The sequence below is a fragment of the Gossypium hirsutum genome, chromosome A06 (genome assembly GCF_007990345.1).
Source record: "Gossypium hirsutum isolate 1008001.06 chromosome A06, Gossypium_hirsutum_v2.1, whole genome shotgun sequence".
NCBI classification, from domain to species: domain Eukaryota; kingdom Viridiplantae; phylum Streptophyta; class Magnoliopsida; order Malvales; family Malvaceae; genus Gossypium; species Gossypium hirsutum.
Window position 1 is genome coordinate 122,615,320 of NC_053429.1, and position 24,168 is coordinate 122,639,487.

General features: G+C 30.1%; 3 protein-coding genes across 11 annotated transcripts; 1 reads left to right on the forward strand and 2 right to left on the reverse strand.

The window, feature by feature from the left end:
* Nucleotides 1-1,992: 1,992 nt before the first annotated feature.
* LOC121230762 (probable pectate lyase 13) lies at nucleotides 1,993-6,799 on the reverse strand. Its single transcript, XM_041116103.1, has 5 exons — nucleotides 6,273-6,799; nucleotides 5,168-5,848; nucleotides 4,157-4,373; nucleotides 3,499-3,701; nucleotides 1,993-2,285 (listed from the first exon to the last, which is right to left on the reverse strand). The coding sequence occupies exons 1-5, from the start codon at nucleotides 6,392-6,394 to the stop codon at nucleotides 2,051-2,053; spliced, it is 1,458 nt and encodes a 485-aa protein (XP_040972037.1). The 5' UTR covers nucleotides 6,395-6,799; the 3' UTR covers nucleotides 1,993-2,050.
* Nucleotides 6,800-16,312: 9,513 nt separating this feature from the next.
* On the forward strand, nucleotides 16,313-20,086 carry LOC121230763 (SHUGOSHIN 2). Of its 9 annotated transcripts, XM_041116112.1 has the most exons (13): nucleotides 16,367-16,467; nucleotides 16,821-16,928; nucleotides 17,037-17,215; nucleotides 17,324-17,361; nucleotides 17,479-17,587; nucleotides 17,703-17,726; nucleotides 17,829-17,891; nucleotides 18,113-18,281; nucleotides 18,368-18,419; nucleotides 18,521-18,697; nucleotides 18,822-19,004; nucleotides 19,123-19,299; nucleotides 19,405-20,086. In XM_041116112.1, exons 3-13 carry the CDS (start codon nucleotides 17,060-17,062, stop codon nucleotides 19,703-19,705), a joined length of 1,449 nt encoding a protein of 482 aa, XP_040972046.1. In that variant the 5' UTR covers nucleotides 16,367-16,467; nucleotides 16,821-16,928; nucleotides 17,037-17,059; the 3' UTR covers nucleotides 19,706-20,086. The 9 variants fall into 9 exon arrangements, with proteins under 9 accessions (XP_040972038.1, XP_040972040.1, XP_040972041.1 ...); XM_041116104.1 differs by lacking the exon at nucleotides 16,821-16,928 and having other exon boundaries at nucleotides 16,313-16,467; XM_041116106.1 differs by lacking the exon at nucleotides 16,821-16,928 and having other exon boundaries at nucleotides 16,313-16,467; nucleotides 19,408-20,086.
* A 1,060-nt stretch (nucleotides 20,087-21,146) lies between these two features.
* Nucleotides 21,147-23,704, reverse strand: LOC121230555 (uncharacterized). The gene is made up of 3 exons (XM_041115463.1): nucleotides 23,314-23,704; nucleotides 21,564-22,801; nucleotides 21,147-21,454 (listed from the first exon to the last, which is right to left on the reverse strand). The coding sequence occupies exons 1-2, from the start codon at nucleotides 23,702-23,704 to the stop codon at nucleotides 21,585-21,587; spliced, it is 1,608 nt and encodes a 535-aa protein (XP_040971397.1). The 3' UTR covers nucleotides 21,147-21,454; nucleotides 21,564-21,584.
* Nucleotides 23,705-24,168: the final 464 nt, after the last annotated feature.

The following is a 24,168-nucleotide window of genomic DNA, read 5'->3' on the forward strand; positions in this document are numbered from 1 at the left end:
GTAAGTTATTTTTCATTGACTAAGTTATTTTTCACAAAACAAACATAAAGAAATACACTAAAATATGTTTCGTAAATCATTTTATGTGAAACAAATACACCATAAATCTCAATATATATAACATTTATCATGTTTACCTTGAATTCTCAATCCAAATTATTATTCTGATTATACATCACAATCATTTTTTTAATAAAAAAAAGGGTCAATATCATATTGTTCCATAGAATTTAAATTAAAGGTTGAATAATTTGATACAAATTATAAAAATAAATAATTTAATATTTTTCAATAATTGCCTCCTAAATTATTTGTTTCCCTCAGTTTGCCATGATTGAGACTTAAGACTTTGGGTTATTGGAGACTTTAGTCCACTTGACAACCAAATCCTATTGGTATGTACTTTTACCACTAATGTAAAGATCAACTACCTTTAGTGGTCGATATTCCATAATTGGATTCTTTTATCTATTTTTTTTATGTTTAAGTTCGTGTTACGATTTAGAGAAGCGATATTAACATCAAAATTCGAATATCAAATCAGTTCAGATAAGACACGAAATAGATTTAATATACTTCAATTAAATTGTAAATGCATTTATACCTATGATATGAACAACTTAGATTTAATGTGTTAAAAAAGAATACAATGTCAACAAAATTTAGGACGGCTATTTTTTTTTAACATGTTAGATTCAAGTTGCCATTGTGGTAAGTATACTTTTATTTACAGTTTGATCCACAAATTTCAAATTTGTTCTACCTCATATTTGAGTTGGAATTTAACAGCAAAACTAATAATTGGACTTACCGAAAAATCTAATTAATATAACATTATTATTTTGAGAACTCAATTAAAATATTTTAAAATTTAAATCATAATTTGAGAATGTTTGATACGATAAACCCTTTTTTTTACTAATTGCTTCATGAATCATATAATAATTAATTTCAATTTAATAATACAAAATACACAACAAATGAACTTAGAAAATTGGTTATCTAATCAACTAAAGTGACAATAATAATAGTAAGGATTGATTGAGAAAATTTTCCAATAAGGAGACATGCCATGTTAAAATGTACATTATTGTTATCCAAAGATCAGCCAAACAAAAATCAATTATAAATATTTTCAAAAAAAATCAACAATGAAATGAATAAAAGAAAAAGTGCAAAGAGAATGAGACAAAAATACACCGACTTTGATGTGGGATCTAACATCCCACCTAAGTCACCCATATAAATTTTCAACTCATGCTATCAATCTAATCAAATAAACCTTGTAAAAGAATTAATTAAATCAATTGAGTTGATTATTTTACGAGGAGGATATAAATATTATTATTAATGCAAAAGAATATAAGTTTAAGTGTATTAAAGTGCATTATTCTCCTATTTATGGGTTGGGGGACTATAAGTAGTTCTAAGTATTATTTCAAAAAGAACAAATATGATTAGAACTTATGATGAGATTATTTACCATGAAAAAAGAGCATTTTTCAACCCGAACATCTGATATGATCAAAAAATGTTTTTCACCTAAATGTATAAAATATTTCATGTATTATTATATTAAATTATTTAAATATTATTTATCAAATTATTTTCTTAAACCATTAAAATGTTATTTATTATTATATTAAAATTTTTAAAATATTTCATGTATTTATTACTGAAGTATTTAAAATGCTTATCTATTGTATAATTATATTAAACGATTTAAATATTATCTAAATTAATTTCTTTTTTAATTCCTGTTCACTACAAATTTTAACAACAATGTCCAACAAAAATTAACAAACACCACCTTTACTCTAAACCAAAATTTTAAAAACACTTTTCAACTACAACAACAGTGCCTATAGACACTTTAAACACTATTCATGCAAACCGCCAAGTTAGCTCGATTATGACTTTGGCGAAAAACATGGAAGAAATAATCAAACCCGACGACCCGACCCATGAACGCTTTATACCGAACAAATCAAAGAACAAATTTCATTTCTTATCTTAATTATCATTGATTCCCTTTCTTTTGTAATGTATACTACAACAATAATAATGGCAGAACACCTTGGTGGGTAGTTGAATGTAAAAACAATATAATTAAAAAGGACAAAAAGATTGAGGCTATTAATCTAGATGGTGGGAGTGGTGGCGCGCCGCTCCCAAATATCATTCCGAAGAAGTCACCATCATTGCCACTGGACCCACCATGGCCACCACTGCCGGCGTTGGTTGTGCCGGTGTACCCACGATAAGAATAGCTCCCTGTCTCTTCCCTGTACACGAACAATTCAAATACACGTTAGTATATTAAACATTTTTGGTGTAAATATCATTAAAATTTTCTAATTCATGTATAAACAAATAAAAGCTTTTTGATCTCAAATTTCAATTAGTTTATACAACCAGCAACAAATGAATAAAACAATTTCATGTAGGAGCAGATTTTCAAAGTGGGTATTTCAGGGTTCCACTGTAGTATTTTTTAAGGGACTTCTGTACCATAAAGTGTACCAACCAATAGCATTGAGTTTTCAAGTTGAGTATTTTAGGGGTAGAAAAGCTCAAGTGGGATCAGAAATGGGGAAAACGAGCATCTTTTGAGGTACAACTTTTCATTAATTATTTAATAGCAATGACTATTTTGAGATGCAAAGAGACAGAAAAAAAAGTGCTTGACAAGCTGTAGTGCTGACCTAATATCCTAAGGCTCCATATGGGTGATGTTGGAAATAATTAACAAAATAGGTTAAAGCCTAGATTGAAATATACAATAACATAAGATTCATATAGAAGTGTGAGATATTCCAACTTAGACTTATATAGATTGAATTTTAATTTGATTAAGAGTGTTTAAAAAATCTAACTCCTTTTACCAAAATCGTGACTGTAAGTTTCTAAGAATCTTTTCACTGCATCCTACAAGACATAGGGCCCAGGTACTGGCCTAAAAGTCAGAAGGAAAACCCCTCCTATTTTGGCCTACATTAACAGCTATACATTAACATCAGAGTGGTGCCCACATTGAGTGACTGAAACACATTTAAACTAATGGACCCCTACTCCTTGCTAGCTGGAACCCTCAACTGAGCCACCGTCCCCCATGTTTAACACTACAAACATCACCAGCCTCACTCTCTTCACGATCCCATCTTATTCTAACAAAGGGGATCCAACGGTGAAAGGAAAAAAAATACAAGATTTAAAGGGTAAACACAGCCTTTTAAAAGTGCATGGGTACCCTAAAAAAGAGGACGACCTTCCCCATGCAAAAGCACATGGATTAAGGACAACAAATTGAGTCTGTACTAAAGCTGTGAAGAGGAACACGCCATCACGTGCCTCTATGATCAAAATTACAGAAATGGGGTCTAAAATATGAACACCAAATTATTAATTATTATTTATAACAGTGGTAGTTAAAAGCGGCAGGTAATTCAGTTATAAGGGCAAAAAAGACCAAGACGAAAGGGTATATTAGGGTTTTACCTTGTCTCACCAAAAACGCCAGCGTTTGAAGTGAGCGGCTCAACGAGAGCAGCTGATTTAGGCTCCACGCTGGATGCTTTAACATATTGAGTCATTACGCCAGCTCCTGAGGGTACAAAATACGCTCCATTGACCATTATGTCCCCATCTGTTCTCCAGTTCCAATCTGTCCAATCCTCGTCTGTATCCACGCGCTTTGTCACCTGTTTGTTAAAAATATTAAAATGTACGCCGACTCAGTGTAGTGCATCACACGCGCTTAAAATGGCATGTATTAGAATACATTCAATAAGACAGTCATGCACCGTCTTTTTAGAATTATATTTTCACTTTTCAAAGCGATTATTTGAAGAAAAATACAAAAAATTATTAAACTGTAAAAATTCGTTGGCCGGCATGCACAAATCCTACACGAACCCCCAAATCCACGCGCCACCGCTGAGAGTGGAAATTACGGAAGAGTTCCACTTGCAAAAAGAAAAAAAGTTCACGAGACACCCACCAAAAGACATTCTCAACCCAAACAAATAATTTTTTAAAATAATTATCCTTTCAAAAAATCTTTGAACTTATAAAGAATTATTTAAATGAAAAAACAATAAGGACTAAATTGGATAAAGTAGTAAAGTTGAAGGACAAAATGAAAAAAGGGGTTTACCTCTTTAGCACTGGGGTCCCCAGGGGCAGAGTAGCGATTGCCTTGACTGTTGATAGTAGGGTTACCGCTGCCGCCGATAGCATACATTTGCCATGAAGTGAAATCATTGTTGACCACGTGAATATACCCTCTCCTACACCTTGGCATCCTTTGCACCAATCCTACCCCAAATACATTGAATGCTATCGTCACCTGCATCCCTGAATCAGGCAAATACCTAACCCAAAATACAAACCCACTTTCAAAATCTTATTTTATTTTCACTGCGATTGGAGTATTCAAATCATGATTTTAACAGTTTAACCTTCTTTTTAATAATCTCGTGATAATAATAATGTTCACTGAAACCTAAGATAATAAAGGGTTGAAAAATGGGCCCACGAAAAAAAGTTTGGAAAATGGGTCCTTCTACTTAAAACTGACTTTAGATGGAATATTTGCAATTTAATAAATTAAAAAAATTAATACTTATTCATTAATACGAGATACATGTGTCATCAGTATTATTTTTAATAAATTATGTTAATATGAGATGTATATGTTATATTTACTATTTTTTAACAGTAAAAATAACTGAAATTTGTAAAAAAAAAATTAATTTACTCTTTACTCTAATGTAAAAAAAATTAATTTACTTATTTTTTTAATTAAAAGAGACAAAATATAATTTGACACTTAAAACACTTAACATGATATTTTTATCACAATATTAAATATTACCTGCAAAAGCAAAATCTATTAAAAATTTTGTTTATCCAAAAAAGGAAATTATGATATTTATTTACAAATATCAACCATTAAAAACAGGGGAAAAAGCCGGAATGGCAAGGGCATTGGCCTCCAGGTTAAATGGGATACTTCCACTTTTAGCCCCTCAGCTTTTTTTAATCCTTTGATTAATGGAAAAATTGCATTTTTTTTGCCGTCCAAAATATTAACCTCTAAACAGACCCCGAAATTCTACTCTCAAAATTTACATTAAACTAAGCTAAGGGAAACGGAAAAATATACCTGTCATCATGTCCCAAGAGCATAACTTCATCATGGTGAGCAAAATAGCTATTACTAATTGTAATCCCAGTGGATCCCATAACAGCATCAACCAACCCATCGGTGCAGTAACTTAAAGAACAATGATCAACCCAGATTTTCTGAGACCCAAAAATCGAGATCCCATCACCGTCCGATCTCCCTCTCCTCCCCACATGCGTCGGAGATGAAGCAATGTCAGTGTTCCCCGAAGGTTTACAATGGTGAACATGGATATTATGGATGATAATATGCGACACGTACTGTAACGTTAAACACCCATTTCCGGTTATATGGACGTTGACACCTCTACCGTCGATGGTTTTGTAAGAGTTGAAAATGAGTTCGTGTTTGAGTTTGATGACCATGTTGGTTGAAAAGACGATCCAAAGGGGTTCGTCTTGGATGACGGCGTGCCGAAGGGTGCCTGGTTTGGGGTTAACGGTGTCGTGGTCGGAGGAATCGGTGACGGTGTAGATCCGACCGCCTTTGCCGCCGAGGGTGCCTCGTGCGAAGCCGATGGAGCAGTCGGCTAAGCGTTGACGGTTATTGAACCAGTTGGGGTCACATCTCCAGCAATCATCAATGGGGTTTCCAGTTCGACATTGATCTTTGGTGTTTTCAGACAATGTTTGTCTTCTAGATAAAGATGCATTTAAGCTCCTGCAAGGGAAAAAGTAAAGTTTTTTAGTAAATGTATAGAGAGAAAACAGATTTTTCTCTTCTTTAAAGCTTATTTTCTCTTAGAATCCTTCAAAGAGGGGGGGATTCAGATTTGGGCTTAAAATAAACACTAAAATGGGGGTTCTTTTTCCTTTTTGTGAAGAACAAAGAGAAGCCATTGTAATGCAAAACAAAAGGGGTGAGGATTTGGGGTTGTAAAACACTAAAATGGGTTTTTTTCTTTGAAGAACAAGCATTCGAGGGAAGCCATTGTAATGCAAAAACAGAGAACTTGAAATGTTCAAAACAAAACAAAAGGGGTGAGGATTTGGGGTCATAAAACACCAAAATGAGTTTTTTGTGGGTGTGTGTTTTGAAGAACAAGCACTTGAGAGTAGCCATTGAAAAGGGAGGATTAGCTTACCATTGAACATCAAGAACAACGGATTCAGGGTGAGGGTGTTGATGAGGGAGGCTAAGATTGAAGGTAGCTCTTGAAACTGAAGCCAAGATGCACATGAAGAGAATGCAGGTGAAAGGAAGCATCTTGGAAGTGAAATGAAGCAACAAAAATGGAAACGAAAGTTGGGGATTCCCAGTTTTGTTCTTCTGTATGAAAAAGGTTCACTTCTTTGCACAATGTAATGTGATTGGCATTTGCTTGTTGACTGTTGTTCTAGAGCCCAAAATAAACTTAGGAGATTGCAAATCCTTGGAAAATGTGAAGTGATTTATATAATAATACCAAAGCAACTTAAACAAAAAGTGAATGAAAGAAAGCTTTGCTCAAAGAAAAGAAGAAAGAAAAAACGACTACCCTTTTCCAATTTTTCAACTTTTTCTTCTTCTTTTTTGGTCGGATTTTTAACTTTTTATTCTTTAATTATTTTATCTAAGGCTAAACTCTACGAATGCCCACCCAACTACACTCAGCATTTTTATTTTGATCACGAAAAGTTTTTTAGTTGATATGATAATATATTTAGTCATCAATATTTAATTATTTTATCAATTTAATCTTAATTTTAAATCATTTAATGAATCTAAACATTCATATTTATAAATTCTATCAATTTAATTATTGAACTTCCTAATCAAAGCTTTCAACTTTTAAAACAGAGGCATTCCACTTATACTAATTGTCTTATTTATTGTTGAAATTATCTAATTTGATCATAACTTTTTTTTATATTTTTAAGAAGTTTGTATTAAAAATTAATTAAACAACATTAAAAATAATAGAAATTAAAAATTTTAAATATATAATATATAATGAAACTATATAAATAATTTAATATTTGTAAAAAAAACAATATGTCACTTTGACTAGCAAAAATTAGTTTTTAATTAATTTGGTAAATGATTTAACACTAAATCAGATTACTAGCTATACATATTGTTTGTTGTGAAATTAAAAATTAAAAATAAATAATAATAATCTCTTAATCAGTTTATAAAATTAAAAAAATCATTAATTCAACTAATTCTTTCACTTTTTTTATAAAAAATTAAATGTTGGTAATTTTCATATATAATTATTGGTTATACAATTGGATTTTTCAAAACCATATTTTTTTAACTTTGGATTTTATTTCTAATTTTAATAACCAACTTGGAGGACTATTTCTACATACATTGAAGGAATTATCATACTATTAACAATAAGAGTAAATCTAAAGTGTTTTTTTTTAAGGTTTTTCCATTTTCTTTAGCCAAAATTTTATCGATCAACTGTTATAAAATATTATATTTAGAAGAAAGCTAATGAAAAATAAATAAATAAATAAAGTTTCAAGATAAACCTATTGGTATTAGGAACTAGCTCGAAAAACAACTCGTTAGTTGAGAGAAGTATTTATAGATGTGGAATGCTTTTATTTTAAAAGATGAAAGCTTTTATTAGGAAGTTTGATGATTAAATTGATAGAATTTGTAAATATAGTTGCTTAAATTTATTTAATTATTTAGAATTAGGACCAAATTGATAGAATAAGTAAGTATTGATGACTAAATGTGTTATTATACCAGTTAGAATAGGATTTTTCGTTATCAATTTTATGGCGGATGACCAAAACAATCTCCAAGATATCCCAAGCAACCTTTGCGACTGTGCATTTTGCAATCCTCTTAAACTTCTATAGGTCAACTCCACATAAAGATTGAAATTGTTTTGAGTTAGCATTTTCCAACTTCTCTTCCTTTGTGGTCCACTGTGCTTCCGGCTTCACAACTCTACCACTCTTAGTGTCTATCTAGGGTAGCCGCCAACCAATCAACACAATATGCCATGTCTTCTCATCAATGGACATAATATGTGCCTTCATGTGTGCTTTCCAATAAGCATAATTCTCAACTTCGAGCATAAGAGGATGAGATGTAGAAGAACCTTATATAGTTTGAATCTAGCAACACTTAGGATCTTCACTTGCTATTTTAAGTGGCAAGCTCTGATGCGAATTGTTAATTTGAATTGTTGCTAAGAATCAAGCCAAGTGTGTGAAGAAGTGATAAAGGAATTGTTGCTAAGAATCAAGCCAAGTGTGTGAAGAAGTGATAAAGGAATAGTCACTCTTTCACCACTAAATTGTTTATGCAATTCAATTTCCATAAGTATGTAGAGCCTAGCTAAGTGAGAGATATTCACTCTCTTTGGTAATTAAACAAGCTATGCTAATCTATCACACACCCTGTGACAATTTTCCTCACCTTTGCACTTTGAAGAATGAAACTCTCACTATTGAATTTACCCTGTGAATTTAGCAAGTAAAACCACAACATAACAAATTTTACTATCAATATACACTCATACAATAAAATTCCTCACAATGACAGTTTAAGTGATTAATTTTCTCTATACGTTAACTTATAAAGTTTATCAATTATATAGAATATTTTGAAACTTGCTAACATAAGATTTATCACAACTCCACTAAAACAACAATAAGATAAGTTGAATACAATATAATAACAATTAATATAAACATGGACTATTGGCAGCTAAGCAATCTATGCTCCAACTCAATCCAATATCCACGGTCCAAGGGATTAGATAAAGTGATCTGATTTGATTAAATCTTCAAACATGTTTCCTCATGTATGAAATTCAATAACGGGCTAGATATCATCCACACAATTAGTACAACCCATAAATATTGTTTCGTAAATTGTCAACATCTCAAATATGAAAACTGCCTCAAACAAACTCCCTTTACACTTAATCATCAATCCCATATTTTTCAACATTGTTGATATTTTTGAATAATATTGGTGGGAGTATCTAATTTAATTTTAGAAGAAGAAAAAGAAAAAAATGAAAAAAAAAACTTAACAAGTTTTTATTTAAAAAGTAGAAGATAAAAATAAGAAAAAGGAAATTATTCTCCGTTTGTTTCAACGTAAAAGTTTTTACGGAAAATATTTTCAGTCTTTCTTGATGTTTGTTTCATGTAAAATAAGAAAATCAACGTATAGGTTTTCCCAGACAACGTAAAATTATCATTTTATTCCCATAAAATGTCTTACTAATTTTTTCCCCGTAAGATATTTTCCAAACTAATAAGGTTTTGTTTACTATAACACTCCCATACCGGACCCAAACATTGGGTCAAAACACCAGGATGTTACATTCTCTACTACATTCTTCATGTATCAAACATTTTCTTATAAACTTTCATAACTTTTCAATTTAGTCCCTTTTAATCATAAAAGTTCAATATTCACTAATTAATCATATAAAATCAATTTTATTTATTGTTACATTTTAATCACATAATTTATCTTAATATCTTGTTTCACATATCAAAATTCTATGTATTTCACTTCTATTATTTCATCCACATATTTTCTCAAGTTTAACAATTTAGTCATTGTCATCATAAAAATTCTATATTTTCCCTCAATTTCACTTTTACAATACTTTATGCATATTTCATCATTTCATCACACATTCATTAAAGTTTTATCATAATTTCCTTATTCACGTATTAAATTGTTTCACACTTAAACTTATGTACATATTTCAATTTAGTCCCTATTGCCATGTAATTTAATTTTCACCATATAAGCACTTTAATCAAATAATTCATTACAATATCTTATTTCACATAACAAAATTTCATGAATATCACTTCTCTTGTTTCAATTATAAATTTCACAAAGTTTACAATTTAATCCTTAACATCATAAAAATTTATTATTTACTATAATTTCACCTTAACATCACTTTGTGATCAATTCCCTACTTCATTTAAACTTTTTATAAAAAATCTCTAATATATGTTTGTTGCATTGAAAATAACTTTTGTGAAATATTTTTAGGAAATCTGCCAATCAACAAAAAGTATTTTACACAGATTCATCTAAACACTAAAAAATATTAATTTTTCCAGGAAAGTAAGTCATTTTCTAAAAACTATTTTCAATAAAACAAACGAAGCTAAATTTAAAAGAAAAAAAAAGGAAGAGAGAGAGAAAAAATGAAAAGAAAAAATAAATTAATAAAATTTGTTTTTAATTTAAAATTAAAAGAACAAACTTCTGGACTAATTATATGAGATCCCTAAAATATTAGTCAAAAGTCTAAAACTTTTGCCATGTACCATTCTATGATTGAGACATGTATCAAATTAACATAAAGGGACTACTTTCTTGGATACATGAAGTAAGGGGATAAAATCCATAATTACATTAATAAGATAAATTGATAAAAAATCTCTTTATTTTTCAAAAAATTTTAAATTGTCAAAGTCAGTCCTCATACTTTAAAAAACTTAAAAAAAATTATTTCAAATGATACCATTGTTAAATTACTAAGTAAGAAATAAACAATTTAATAATTTATATACAATAAATTAGAAAAAAAATGCAGTTCTACTCACTTTTATTTTAATATTCTATTTAACATTCTAACCCTTAACCCAGAGGCGAATCTAGGGGCTGGTAGGGGCCCTGGCCCTTTTAAAATGAAAAAATGCTATTTAAGTCTTTTAAATTTTTTTAAAATTTTAAATTAGTAAATGTAAAATTACACTTTAACCCCTTAAAATTATAAAAATTTAATTTAATCATTTAAAATTTATAAAGATATGGACTATAAAAATTAAAATTTCACTAAATTATTTTAGCTTTGCCCTTACCTTAACCCTAACCTAAAAAAATCATCCTAGTCAAATGGGTAGAGTAATATTTTATTTTTAATGGCCCCAAGCCAATAAGTTTTTTTTAAAAAAAAAAAGCAAATTGCATTATTAATTACTCAATTATGGGTAAATTTTTGTTGTGATCACTTAACTAAAAAAAGTTACAATTTGGTCATTGAACTATTTAAAAGTTTTCATTTAAGTTATTGAGCTATTCAAAAGTGCTTTTATTTAAGTCACTGAATTGTTAAATTTTTTTAAAGTTTCACCAGTGAGTTCCAAGCAACAATACAATGACTGGTACAATGGATTAGTACCCATCGACGAGTAAAAGAACATACCTTAGATCCAACTCGGTTTGACGGTCAATGTTAAAAATTAGAGAAAGAAGTTATTTGAATTTTGGTTCACAAATTCGTGACGTCCAAAGACTGTAGGAAATAATGGGAAAGAGACCTTTCGATTGGTGCAGGTAATATGAATAGAAAAAAGCTATATGACATTAATTTTAGCAGCCCGATGACTTAAATGAAAATTTTTGAATAGTTTAGCGATCAAATTATAACTTTTTTAGCTAAGTGATCAAAACAAAAAATTATCCATAATTTAATGACTAATAATATAGTTTACCTGTTAAAAAATGTATGATAAAAATTAAAAAATGTATGGCATATAAAACAAATATATATAATTATAAAAAAACATTTTTTAAAAGATAATTAAATTATATGACATTATTGATATAAGAACAATAAATGCAAGTGAACCGACCTTGATCCTCTTATTCTATTTATTTGAGGCCGGTGGGTGTTGCAATATTCTATTATTATTGCCACCATAAACTATTAACTCAGCAATCCTTCATATATTTTGGACTGCCTAAGTTTCATATTTCTTCATTCTTATCCATTGCACACTTTTCATTTATCTAAATAATCGAAATCAATACTGTAGGAATATATCTGTATTTTTTAAAATCTCAAATATGGACCGGTAGGCCCGCTGAATTTTTTTATTTAGATTGTTTTATATTTTATAAAATTTTAAATTAATAATAATAAAATTATATTTTTATTATTGTAAAAATATATAATTTAATTAAAAAAAAGTTGATGACTTTGCCTAGAATATGGATTACGGAAATGCAAAACTACCCAAAATTCAAATATGTGTATTATATATATATATAATTCGAGTAATATTATATAAATTTGAATTTAAATTAAATATTATTATTTGTGGGATATGTGATTTGTATTATTCATTCGGATAATAAATTGAGTTAATTGCATCAAACATATCTAAATTATGATTCTCATTTTAAATTAGTTCCTAAATTTTAAAACTTTTAATTGCATCCTTCAACTATTAATGTTATATAAATCGAGTTCTTTTGTTATTAAAACTGTTAAATAACACGTCAAATCTTATATAGATAAATTGAAATGAATTAAAAAATAGATGTTGCAACGTAACTTTTAAAAATAAAAACTAAAAATAAAGTAAAAAAAAAGTGAACGATAAAACACCGATAAAAGCTTCAAAAACCTAAGGTTTTTACGACATTCATTTTAACACTATTCATTTTTTCTTAAATTTTTCGTTTTAGATTATGTCCTATAAATTTAGAGTATCATTTAACAATTAAATTAACGATTTTAGTAATAAAAAAAACCTAATCGATATAAACTTGATAATTTAAAGATGTCATTAAAATATTTTAAAATTTTAAAACGAATTTAAAACGAGGATCATAATTTAAAAATGCCTAATACAATTAACTCTAACGAGTTTAAATATCCAACCCATCATTAAATTCTTTTTCCCTTTCTATGATTCGAATCTTAGCTTTATAAAAACATACATATTTTAACCAACTAAACTAATTCAAAATTTCATGTAATATAAAAAATTTATATTCCAAGATTAAATATATTAATAAAATATTGAGTGGTCGCTGTATTATAGGGACTGGATCAAATTAATCATTCTATTATTAAATGGATCAATTTAATCCTTATATTATTAAAAAGAATCAAATTAGTTCAAATTATGACAGAGTTAACATTTATTATATAAAAATATCTTAGAGTTTATTTTTTTCAATCTCAGTTCAATTCCAACTAAAAGATTTCATTTACAAAACCATAAAGACTTTAAAAATATTATTCTATTAAATAATAAATGTTAACTATATTCCAATTTAGTCTTATTTAATTCTTTTTAAGAACAAAAGATTAATAGAGAAATTAATACAGAGAGACCTCTCAAGTACATTAATTAATAATTTATATTTAAATAAATATAACCAAAATCAACTATTAAAATAGAATAAATATGAATATAACTTATTAATAACAATCAAACTCAATTTTAATTAAAATTTGATTAACTTCTATTAAAAAAATTGATATGTAAGGGCATCCACATGCATTTGATATGTAAGGGCATCCACATGCATTTGAACTTGGCATAGTTGGAAATTGGCTAAAACATGCAAATTTTTTATCCAAAACATATTGGACTTTTTTGTTGTGAACTCTAGAAATTATTTTTGGCTAATCTATGATGATCAATCATGTTGGCTTTTGGATATTTTGAATATTTTAGTCTTTGTATTAGCCATTATGAAGATAAATTAAGACTTTGTTTTATGGTTACTTTTGAAGAATGCAGTTGTAATTGATTTATATCTTAACATGTTTAAAAATTAATACATATGATCAGCTTGTATTAAGTAAAAGTTATCGAGAGAGTATTTATCAGTGTTCATATAGGAATTAGAAATTCGAGTGCAATTTTGTGAAAAAAAATTCAAATGAATCGCTTAGTTTACAACTAAACTTTATAGTTGAAAGTCTTACTAAAGAATAATCTAGATTAGAATATAGATTTGAGGTTGTTACATGATAATGTGTATGACTTAAATCGTAGCTTGTAATTATTGAAGCATAGTCAAATAATTATTTGGGAAAGGCCCTACAGATTTAGAAAGAATTTGAATCGCATAACAAAGTTTTCTATGTCTATCTCTAATCTTACTTGTACTTACAATTTGATTCAATTGCAACTTTTCATATATCGAGACTTATAACTACTAGCAAAAATCAACGTCCTTCAAATATTAAATATTCAAATTTGTAGAAAAAAACTAATCGAATATTCGCAAATATCTTAACCCACGTAAAAATTACCATTATTTGGTTTTTTTGTTGGGGCAATTGAGTGAATAAGATTAATGAGTTTTGAATTTTTTGGTCCATATTAGAATTTTTAATTTCTCTTTTCATATTTTCTTTATAAATCATATATATTTTTAATTTTTTTTTCAATTTTCTCCTTCTACTGAATTATTTAAATATGTCATTTTTTTAAAGATTTAAGGAAATACATCGATTTTGGAGATAGAGTGTGAAAGCGTGTCCAATCACTCTCTCTCTCCTCAACCATCAATTTTTTAAGGTTTGTTAGGGTTAGGGTTTTTTGGTATAGAATTTAAACTTTTTATTATTTAGGGTTTTAAAAGTGAAAGTTTATAAATAAATTTGAGGGGTCAGAGATGTGATAACGCATTTTAAAACACATACATTTCATATGTCACGTTAGGATAGGACCATTACCTCAAAAATCTATTTTATAGAAATCGAGTTTTGGGGTGGCAGTGCTTCATGGGTCAAAGTCTAAGTGGAGGTTTCAATCGACTACTGTTATACGGTCAAAGGTTCGAGTATAATTGGGGGCAATTGATAGTCGTTATGCGATCACAAGTTCAAGCTTTTCGGATATCCATAAATGATACCTTATATATATTATATATAAGATTAATGTCATAATCATAGGAAAAACAAAGGTTTTTCGATGCAATCAATGTAATTTTTATTTTCTATTTCTAAGCGGTGGATATCTTTTTAACATCTTATTTTTATCAGAGCGAAAACACTTAAAAATAAACAAAAATTATAAGTCGTGAATTAAGAGTCGTCAGGTAGAACACTTAAAAAATATAAAAGAAATAGTAAAAATATTATAAAAATACTTTTCAGTCCCTTGAATAGTGCCACCATCAACATTGTCCCCTCTACCAAGACCAGCACAACGTTCAGTGCACCATTATGGCATCACCCAAAGCCTCGTGCAGTCAAAAGCCTCCTGCACTCAAAGCCCACTACAACCAAAGCCCCTTGCAGTCGAAAAATTGAAGAGTTTGATTAGTTGTAATTTTTATAAATCTTATTATTTTTCTAGTATTTTATATGTTTTTACAATTCTATGTGATTTTTTAATTTTTTAAGTTTATTAACTTAAATGTGGCATGTGGTGGATTTTGATTAGCTATAGAAAGTGATTGGAGTTAGAATAAGTTTGGATCAGTTTATTTGTGGTTAATGTAAAAATAATAATGGCAGTGAGATAAAATATTATAGCATGAGACAAAAAGTAAGCTAAATGCACCGCGCCGCATCGTATGGCACATCCCATCCAAACCCACACTTATATTAGAGTAAATTATCTAATGGAAATAAACTTTTAAGTCTTGAATCGTGGTGCAAAATTCTTTCAAGTATCAAATAAAAAAAATTTAAACATCATAAAGCAAATGATAGATTAAGCCTATTTTTTGTTATTAGTTCACGTTTTAACAATTTTTTAATGATATTAATTATGGGATAAATCACACTCAATGTCACTAAATTATTAGTAAATTTATATTTTTGTCACTCAACTTTAAAAAATTATAAAATGATCATTAAACTATTCAAATGTTTTCATTTAAGTCACTGGTCTATTGAAATCATTGTTGCATGACATTCTCTATTCGCATCACCTACCTCAATCAAAAGCTCTCATTACCATTATCTTCTATAATTAAGTTTTTTTTTCCATGAAATGACTTTGAATATCACAAATTAGTGAATTAAAATCCAAATAATTGTCTTTTTCAATCATCGGCATTGACTGTTAAATTGGCTTAAATCTAAAGTATATTCTTTTACTCATTGATTGATGAATATTAATCTATCGTATTAATCATCAAATTATTACTTGGAGCACACTAGCTGGATTTTATTTTTTTTTAAATTAACAGCGCGATGAATTAAATAAATTTTTTTGTATATTTTAGTGGCTTAAATGAAAACTTTTGAATAGCTCAATGACCATTTTGTAACTTTTTAAAGTTTAGTGACCAAATCATAAATTTACCAATAGTTTAGTGACCTTAGCTGTATTTTACCTTAACTATTTAAATTTTTTTTGAAATAGGTTCGGTTTTAGGCTTGGAAAGCCGTTAAGCGACTTAAATCTGAGGCTGAACCTCCACACAGTTTTACCATAATACCCTTTATATTTCCTTTCTCACTTTCCCTCCGATATTTCAAGAGGCAGAGAGATTTAGGGTTTGATTTTGAGAGTAAGGTTTTAGCTCATTCTTTGCTATGGAAAATTTAACAACACTCGACACTGGAACCGCCGACGTTGCAGGTACTTCGATTACCTTAAAATACCTCTCAATTTCTTGATTTTCCCCCCTGAATTTTATTGGGTTTTTTAAAATTTGTTTTTAAAAAAAAAATTTTAGCCAATTTTTAAAAGCATTATTTTCCTCCTCGAAAGGTGAATTCAGTGAATCTTTCTAATCATTTTATTGTTTTATTTTTGTTAATTTTTTTCTTCTAATGTTAAATCTGAGAAGATTCGAATTGGGGTTATCATGTTTTCATGAATTAGGTTGAGGAACGAACCCTAATCCTAAATAGTAATTTTATCTGCATAATGTTAATTGAATAAAATGGATAGTGTATTTATTTACATTTTGGATTTGGTAAATTGGTTAGTGAGACTAGAATATAGTTTAGTCTGATGCTGGAGAAATGCCGGAAAGTTGAAGTTTGATTTGCTGCTGATGCACCTGTTTAGCTTGATTTCTATGAGCTGATGTACAGGTTAAGAAGAATCCTTTTTTTGTTCACCATTGAATGGAAGATTGATTGTTTTTTTTTAACATGATTAACTTAACTGAATTTCAGCTTAAAAATCTGTTCGGATTTCAGGTGATAAATTGAGAGGGGAGATTATGGAAAATAGATGCTCAATGGGTAATGTGTCAAGGAAAGGGCTTACTGACATATCCAACTTACAGCAGCAACCTAAATTGTTAAACCAAGGTGCAAAGCTGCTGTTGCAACCTGCTTCACTCGGGACTAAAGATTACATCGACAAACTTCAACAGGTATGCTTTGAACTGCAATTAACTCACCTTTCTTTGTTTTTACTTTCACCCTATCATTTGTTTATGTGTGCCTTTGGTTTATCGAGGTTTTTATTGAATCTGCCTCAGGAAAATATGATGCTGATGAAAGTTCTTGCAGATCGAAAGTATTCTCTATGATTTTATTTTATTTTATTTCTTTTCCTTCCCTTTCTAACCATTGCTTGCTGTTATTTGTGTTTGGATGACTTTCTTATGGTTGTGTTTTTCTTAATTTTGGCCAGTAAAGTCATTGAATTGAGTGGAATTGAATTACAAAAGCTGAGAATCAATTTGGAGAAGTTTCAGCAACAGAACATGGTACTTGCCCAAGCAAACAGCCAGATGTTAGCGGTACCTTAGTACTTCTTTGTAATTGTCTGTTTCTCAGTTTATAACTCTTAGGGGCATACTTTTAATGATATTATGATCTTCTGGTGAGGTTGATCTCTTACTTTGGGTTTTGCAGGAACTTAATTCAAGCAAATATAGGGTAAGTTTTCAGAACATTAAGTTTCATGAATTTCATCTTGCTTACTGCTTTTGTGCAACTGTATATTTTTGGGACTTGACCATTGAGTTCTTTTGTTTTCAGTTGAAAGCCCATAAACATGAGCTGGGATGTAAAAATGCTCTGCTTAAAGCTATTAAATTGGAGGTATTTTTATTTTTTTATTTTGCAATAATCTACTCATCTAAGTGCACGATAGTCAGGTCTAAATTAGATTCCATTGCTGCTTATCAAATCCTTTGACACCTGCAGAACATCCGGAAATGAAGCATTAAATAGAATAATTTACAGCATCTGTATTGATTTTCTTTTCTTGTGTTTTACCAATGTAACATGTTATTAACATATTCTGTTCCCATGGTTTGAAGTTAGGAACAAACAAGTGTGGCAAGGCAGGTGAATCACATGATGAAAAAGATGGAGAAAATAAAACTTGTAATACGAACGGATGTGGCGAGACAGGTGAATCCCTTAAAGGAGAAGATAAAGAGAATAAACCGTGTAATATGACCAGAAAGAGACAATCGTACGATCTTGGTAACTTGCTTGACAGAAATTTTAGTTGAAAGTTATTAATGTTGTTCATCATACCATCGTCATTTATCATTCGCATGCTGCTTCAGGTCCTTGTAATATTAAACCAGTCCAAGGCAAAGAGGGGGTCAAGAACAAAAGGTTTTTGTACATTTTTATTGCTTTGTGCAAATTAGTTTTCTAATAACTTTGGTGCTTCCCAATGAAAAAGGAAATTTATGGGTTCTTTTATGTTTCCTTAGCAGGGTGTATGCGAAAAGGCAATCTGCTAGGCGTAAAACCCAAGCAGAAACAACTGAAGATGTAATTGAGGTAGATGATACAAAATCTTTTGATTCTACCTGTGATGATAAGGTCCATGGGAGTGGCCCTTCTGATATCAAACCAGTCCAAGCCAAGGAAGGGATTGACAACAAAAGGTTTTTGTACATTTCTTATTGCTTAGTGCAAATTATTTTCAATAACAGTGTAGTCTTTAACTTTTTTGTTTGAAAATTCAGTGACAGAGGAAAATTCATTGTTTTTTTTATGTTTTGGTTGCAGGGTTTGTTTAAGAAGGCAATCTGCTAGGTTTAAATCCCAAGAACCTGAAACTACTGAATATATGTTTGAGGTAGATGATACAAAATCTTTTGATTCTACCTGTGATGATAAGGTCCATGGGAGTGGCCCTTCTGATATCAAACCAGTCCAAACCAAGGAGGGGATTGACAACAAAGGGTTTTTGTACATTTCTTATTGCTTAGTGCAAATTATTTTCAATAACAGTGCAGTCTTCAAACTTTTTTGTTTGAAAACTTCAGTGACAGGAAAATTCATGGTTTCTTTTATGTTTTGGTTGCAGGGTTTGTTTAAAAAGGCTATCTGCTAGGTTTAAAGCCCAAGAACCTGAATCTACTGAATATATGTGCGAGGTAGATGATACAAAATCTTTTGCTCCTATCTGTGATGATAAGGTGTGTAAAAGTGGCCCTTCTGATATTAAATCCACCCAAGGCAACAAAAGGGATGACGGCAAAAGGTTTTCTACATTTTCTATTGCTTTGTGCTAATTAAGTTTCTGATAAGATTGTTTCATTTGAAAACTTAACAACAATGGAATTTGTGGGTTGTTTTCATGTTTAAGAAGGCAATCTGCTAAGATTAGAGCACAAGAACCAGAAACGAGCATAGATGTGTTTGACGTAGATGATGTCAGGTGTCTTGTTTCATCTATCAGTGATGATAAGGTGCATGAAAGTGGCCAACTATCTTCCAATTCATCAGTGAAAAGCGAACAGGAAGAAGGAAATACGAGTATGTCCACCAGAAATGAAGCTCAAGAACTTAGAAGGGTATCTGTGGGAAGGCCTTTACGCCGAGCAGTGGAGAAGGTCCAATCCTACAAGGAAATGAAGGTTAATGTGAAGATGCGCAGAGAAGTGTGAGTGAGTTCATTCTCTTAGCATCTTTCTAATAAGCTTTGAGTTGCATCTAATTTCTGTATTACCACAACACTGTATAATATATGTTGTGCCTTTTTCTTTTTCTTGCATGCCTAACCCAATGCATCTACCATGTATGACTGTTGGAAATGCCTGAATTCCAAGTAGTTTTGTAAGATTTTTGATCCATTTGCTGGTCGAATGTGGAATATTTGTGTGGGAATTTTCACAAGAGAATTCGCCTCAAGTTCAAACAACTCTTGTCAATTCCCAATCTTTTTAATTCTGTTATTTGGGTTTTGAGATCTATTTTTGTCTTTTTTTCTTTCAATGTACTCTTAACTTAATAATGGAGGGGGGCAAACCCCGAATTTTACCTCATTATCTAATTTATCTTTGATGTATTTCACCTGAATTCCATTGGCTGAGCTTAACTGAATTCTAATATAACCCAAGTAAAATTCAATAGATGGTTCGATCCTCGCCTTACATATGGGGTAGCTTTAAAATTCGTGGCTAGTGTCTATTTTTTAATAAACTTACAGAATGTGAATGATTAGTTATTGAGCTTGCTCCCGTAGATATCTTGAGAAAAAGAAAAAATAGAGTATAATATTTGTTGAAGGTGTCTAACATAAATATGCTCAAAATTCTTAAAAATGTTTTTTTTTCCTTAATGTTCTGATGAATCTATTTTAATGCCCATATATCATATATATTGAAATGTTTTCAGATTTTTTTTCCATCTTTTATTAATTGGTGACTTGACATTTTAAGGAAAAAACATAAATTCTGCCGCATATAAATCAAAATTAAAAAATAATTAATAAAATAAGTCAACTGGTAATATATTTTCTGAAAGTAGGTTTAAAAATGAAAATTTGTCTCTAAAAATAAAACATATGAAGACGTAAATAGTAGGCGATTTGAGAATCTACTCTCATCGTCTACTCTAATTGCTATCTTCATATGTCGCAGACTTTTGGGTTTTGATATATATGAAAAGTTTTCATCTTACTATTTTTTATTAAAATAATATAATTTTATTCCAAAAATAATATAATATAATTTTAGTTCATAAAGAAATATAATCTTATTCAAAGCTATATCAAGAAAAAATGGTTAAAATCAAGTAAAACCTGTTGGTTATTTGTGACCTGCATAGGCATACTTCTAGCTGGGTTCTTTTACTTTTTTTTTCCTAAAGAAAACTGTATGTTCAAATTCTGAATTAGAATTTATTTAATTTTTCAGTCTATTTTATTATTAAAATAAAAGATAATATAAAAATATTTTATATTTTTATAAATAAATTTAAATAAAAATATTTTTAATTTATTTGATCAAAATATAGAAAATCTTCATGTAATACAATAGCCTTGAGTAATTAAATTAATTAACATTGCAAAAATAATTTAAATAAAAAATGGTAAAAAAGAAACAGTTGAAATAATAATTAATTGTCATAATTCAAATTCAAATTCAACAATTCAGAAAGTACCAATGAAATCAAATCTTACAAACTCAAATAGATATTAGACAAACTCCCAAGTAATATTGAAAGCAAATCATACAAACTCAAATTAACATTAAACAAATCCTAAAATGACATTGAAATTAAATCATACGAATACATTAATTAAATAACACACTGAATCATAAACAAATTTTATTGAAATGTCAAATCCTTTTTGAGATCCTTGGAATGGATAAATCTCTTGAACTTTTATTCCAAATGCTAGCAAAACGCATCTACAATAATGAAGAAAATTACAAATTATGTTAGTCTTGAAAATAAAATCATGCTATAATTGATGATTCAAAAAAAAAAAAAAGCTTTGTAATCATTGAGAAAATTTACCAGAAATCGTTAGAGTTGTGGTCACGGACAATGGTAATGAGTAATATAATTGCATGTAGGCTTTTCACACTTGATAACTTCTTCTGGGCAAAGCTTACTACAATCAGAGCATTTAGAGTAGCTCTCAACGTTCCTAAAAAATTTAAGATCATGATGATGTGGGTGATCAACATAAGGCCATTTCATCCCATCCTTGAGAAATGGAAATTCTCCAAGAACACATTTGGGATGAGCAGAAGTATTACAGATTGAACAAGAATAATACCAAAAGTTTGGATCTCTTTCTTGTTCGCAAATATTACAGTAACATTGCTCTTTATCATCATCATAAGTAAGGTTTAGCATGTGTTCATCAATTTTGTGAAGAGCTGAATGTGGTAATGTTAAGCATCTAAAATCCAAAGCAAATCTGCACTTTCCACATCTGAATGCACCATGCCAACAGTCGTTGCCACAACCATTACATTTCTCCCTGCATTTGAAATCATAAAAGAGGAAGTGTTGGTGTCCTTCACATTCAATGGTATCGGCAACTTTAGCACACCTTATACAAATGAACCATTCTCTAAGTTGGTAAACAAATCCACTAAAATGTTGACGACAAAGGAAACACAACAGGTAGTCTTCAAAAATGAGGGTGGCTTCGGCATGACGAAACCAATGAAACTTGATACTTGGCAATTCAGCACAAGTTTTATGAAGAAAAAAAGGGCATTCTGAACAATAATAGAAGAGAGTTGAGATAGATAGCATGCACCCATCACATTTTCTATCAATTTCCTCATCTATCTTGTCTGTTAAGACCAAGCAATGTTGATGACTGAAATGTTCAATCTTTGTAGCTTCCCCAGCTTCATTCACCTCAATAACAGAAATGATGGAAGACTGTATAGATTTTTCATAAAGCTCCTCCCATTGCTTTTCGTCCTCAATTACCTTGTACAAATCATCATCCTCTAAGACACAATTCACATGGACAACGTAATTGCAACCTGGCTTCCTACAAGAGTAACTCCCATGATCTAGATTTACTTTATTAAAACAAATCTTGCAATTTTGCCTTGTAAGATCTTCAAGAAAATATTTGTGAAAAATGCAGTGATCATGTCGTGAAAATTTGATAATGCGTGGGAGCTGTATGCAGTCTTTATGGACAATGAAGTTGCATGTCAAACATATATAAGAAATATAATTTCCCTCCCTTGTCTCCAAAGCAAAGAGAATGGGTGTTGATGACTTTTTTTATCTTCAACAATGGACATCAACAAACTGCATCGAACATTGACGTTAAAATGGCATAGAGAACAACAATAGAAGTATCCAGAATGTTCTTTTTGGCATAGGTTGCAAAAGCAATCACTATTGCTATAATTAAGAAACAAAGAGTGTATGCGATGGGAAGGGTGATTAACTTTAGTGGGTAACGCAAGGCATTTCTTGTGAATGATAAATGGACAGGAAGAACAAATATATATAGCATCTATGAATGGTTCTTGACACATGAAGCAATTGAATCTTTTGAGTACTTTTATGGTCATGGGATTTTCTATGAAGGTCAATGGATGTTTGTGGATGACATGTTTGAATGGTTGGCTAAACTTAAATAAAGAAGATAATTGAGCACATTTGATGTCAAGGGAAAAATAACATGCTTTACATTCATAAAAAAACATGTTACGTTTTTCCTTGCATAATGCACAACCATATACCAGGTCATTATCAAGGTGTGGCCTTTGTCGAAGAAAAAAACCTGCGTCTGAGTGTTGGGGATGGAGAGGGTGATTAGGAATTTCAAGGGGTGCCTCTGCACATTGCTTATGACGGTGATTATTGTAATGAATACAAGTGAAGCATGGAGCTGAAAGCAGTTCTCCACATCCATCGCAGTAAGCTTTGAAACCTTCATTGCTTTGCTCTGCCACTAACACCGAGGGATGCTGCCAATGAAAATCATGTAAAATTTGTTGCACCGACTTGTCGTGTCTCTCATTCTTATTCTCGCTTACACTCTCATTCTCAGCCTCACTCTCATTCTTGCTCAGACTTCCACTCTCACTCTCACTCTCACTCAAATTCTCATTCTTGCTCAGACTTCCACTCTCACTCTCACTCAAACTCTCATTCTCGTTTTTCATCTCCATTGATTTGTGTGCTTGTGAGAAATAAAGGAGATAATGGGAATGGAAGAAAAGAATAAGATGGAAAAAAGAAAGGATAATTATTAATTAGAGGAATGATTGAGAAATGGTAGTTTGAGGAGTTGTGGTTTAACACTATTATTTCTCATTTTATGTTGTGTTGTGCCAACTATCTTCTCTTTTCAATTTTAATAAAATATTTGATTATATATATATGAGAAAGAATCCTCAACATACCTTAGTGTAAATTAAAGTGTTTTAAGCATAAAATTTTAAAATTAATTGAGTAGATATGGATAAAATTTTTCATTTCATCATGTTAAAATTAGACATGAATATATCATATAATATATATTTTAGTTGATAAATATTAATATAAGAGAAAATATTTAGTACATTGCTAGTGAAGGTTTTAGACTCTACATCAAGATCAAGGGATTGACAAGTGTCCTATAGAGATATAGTAA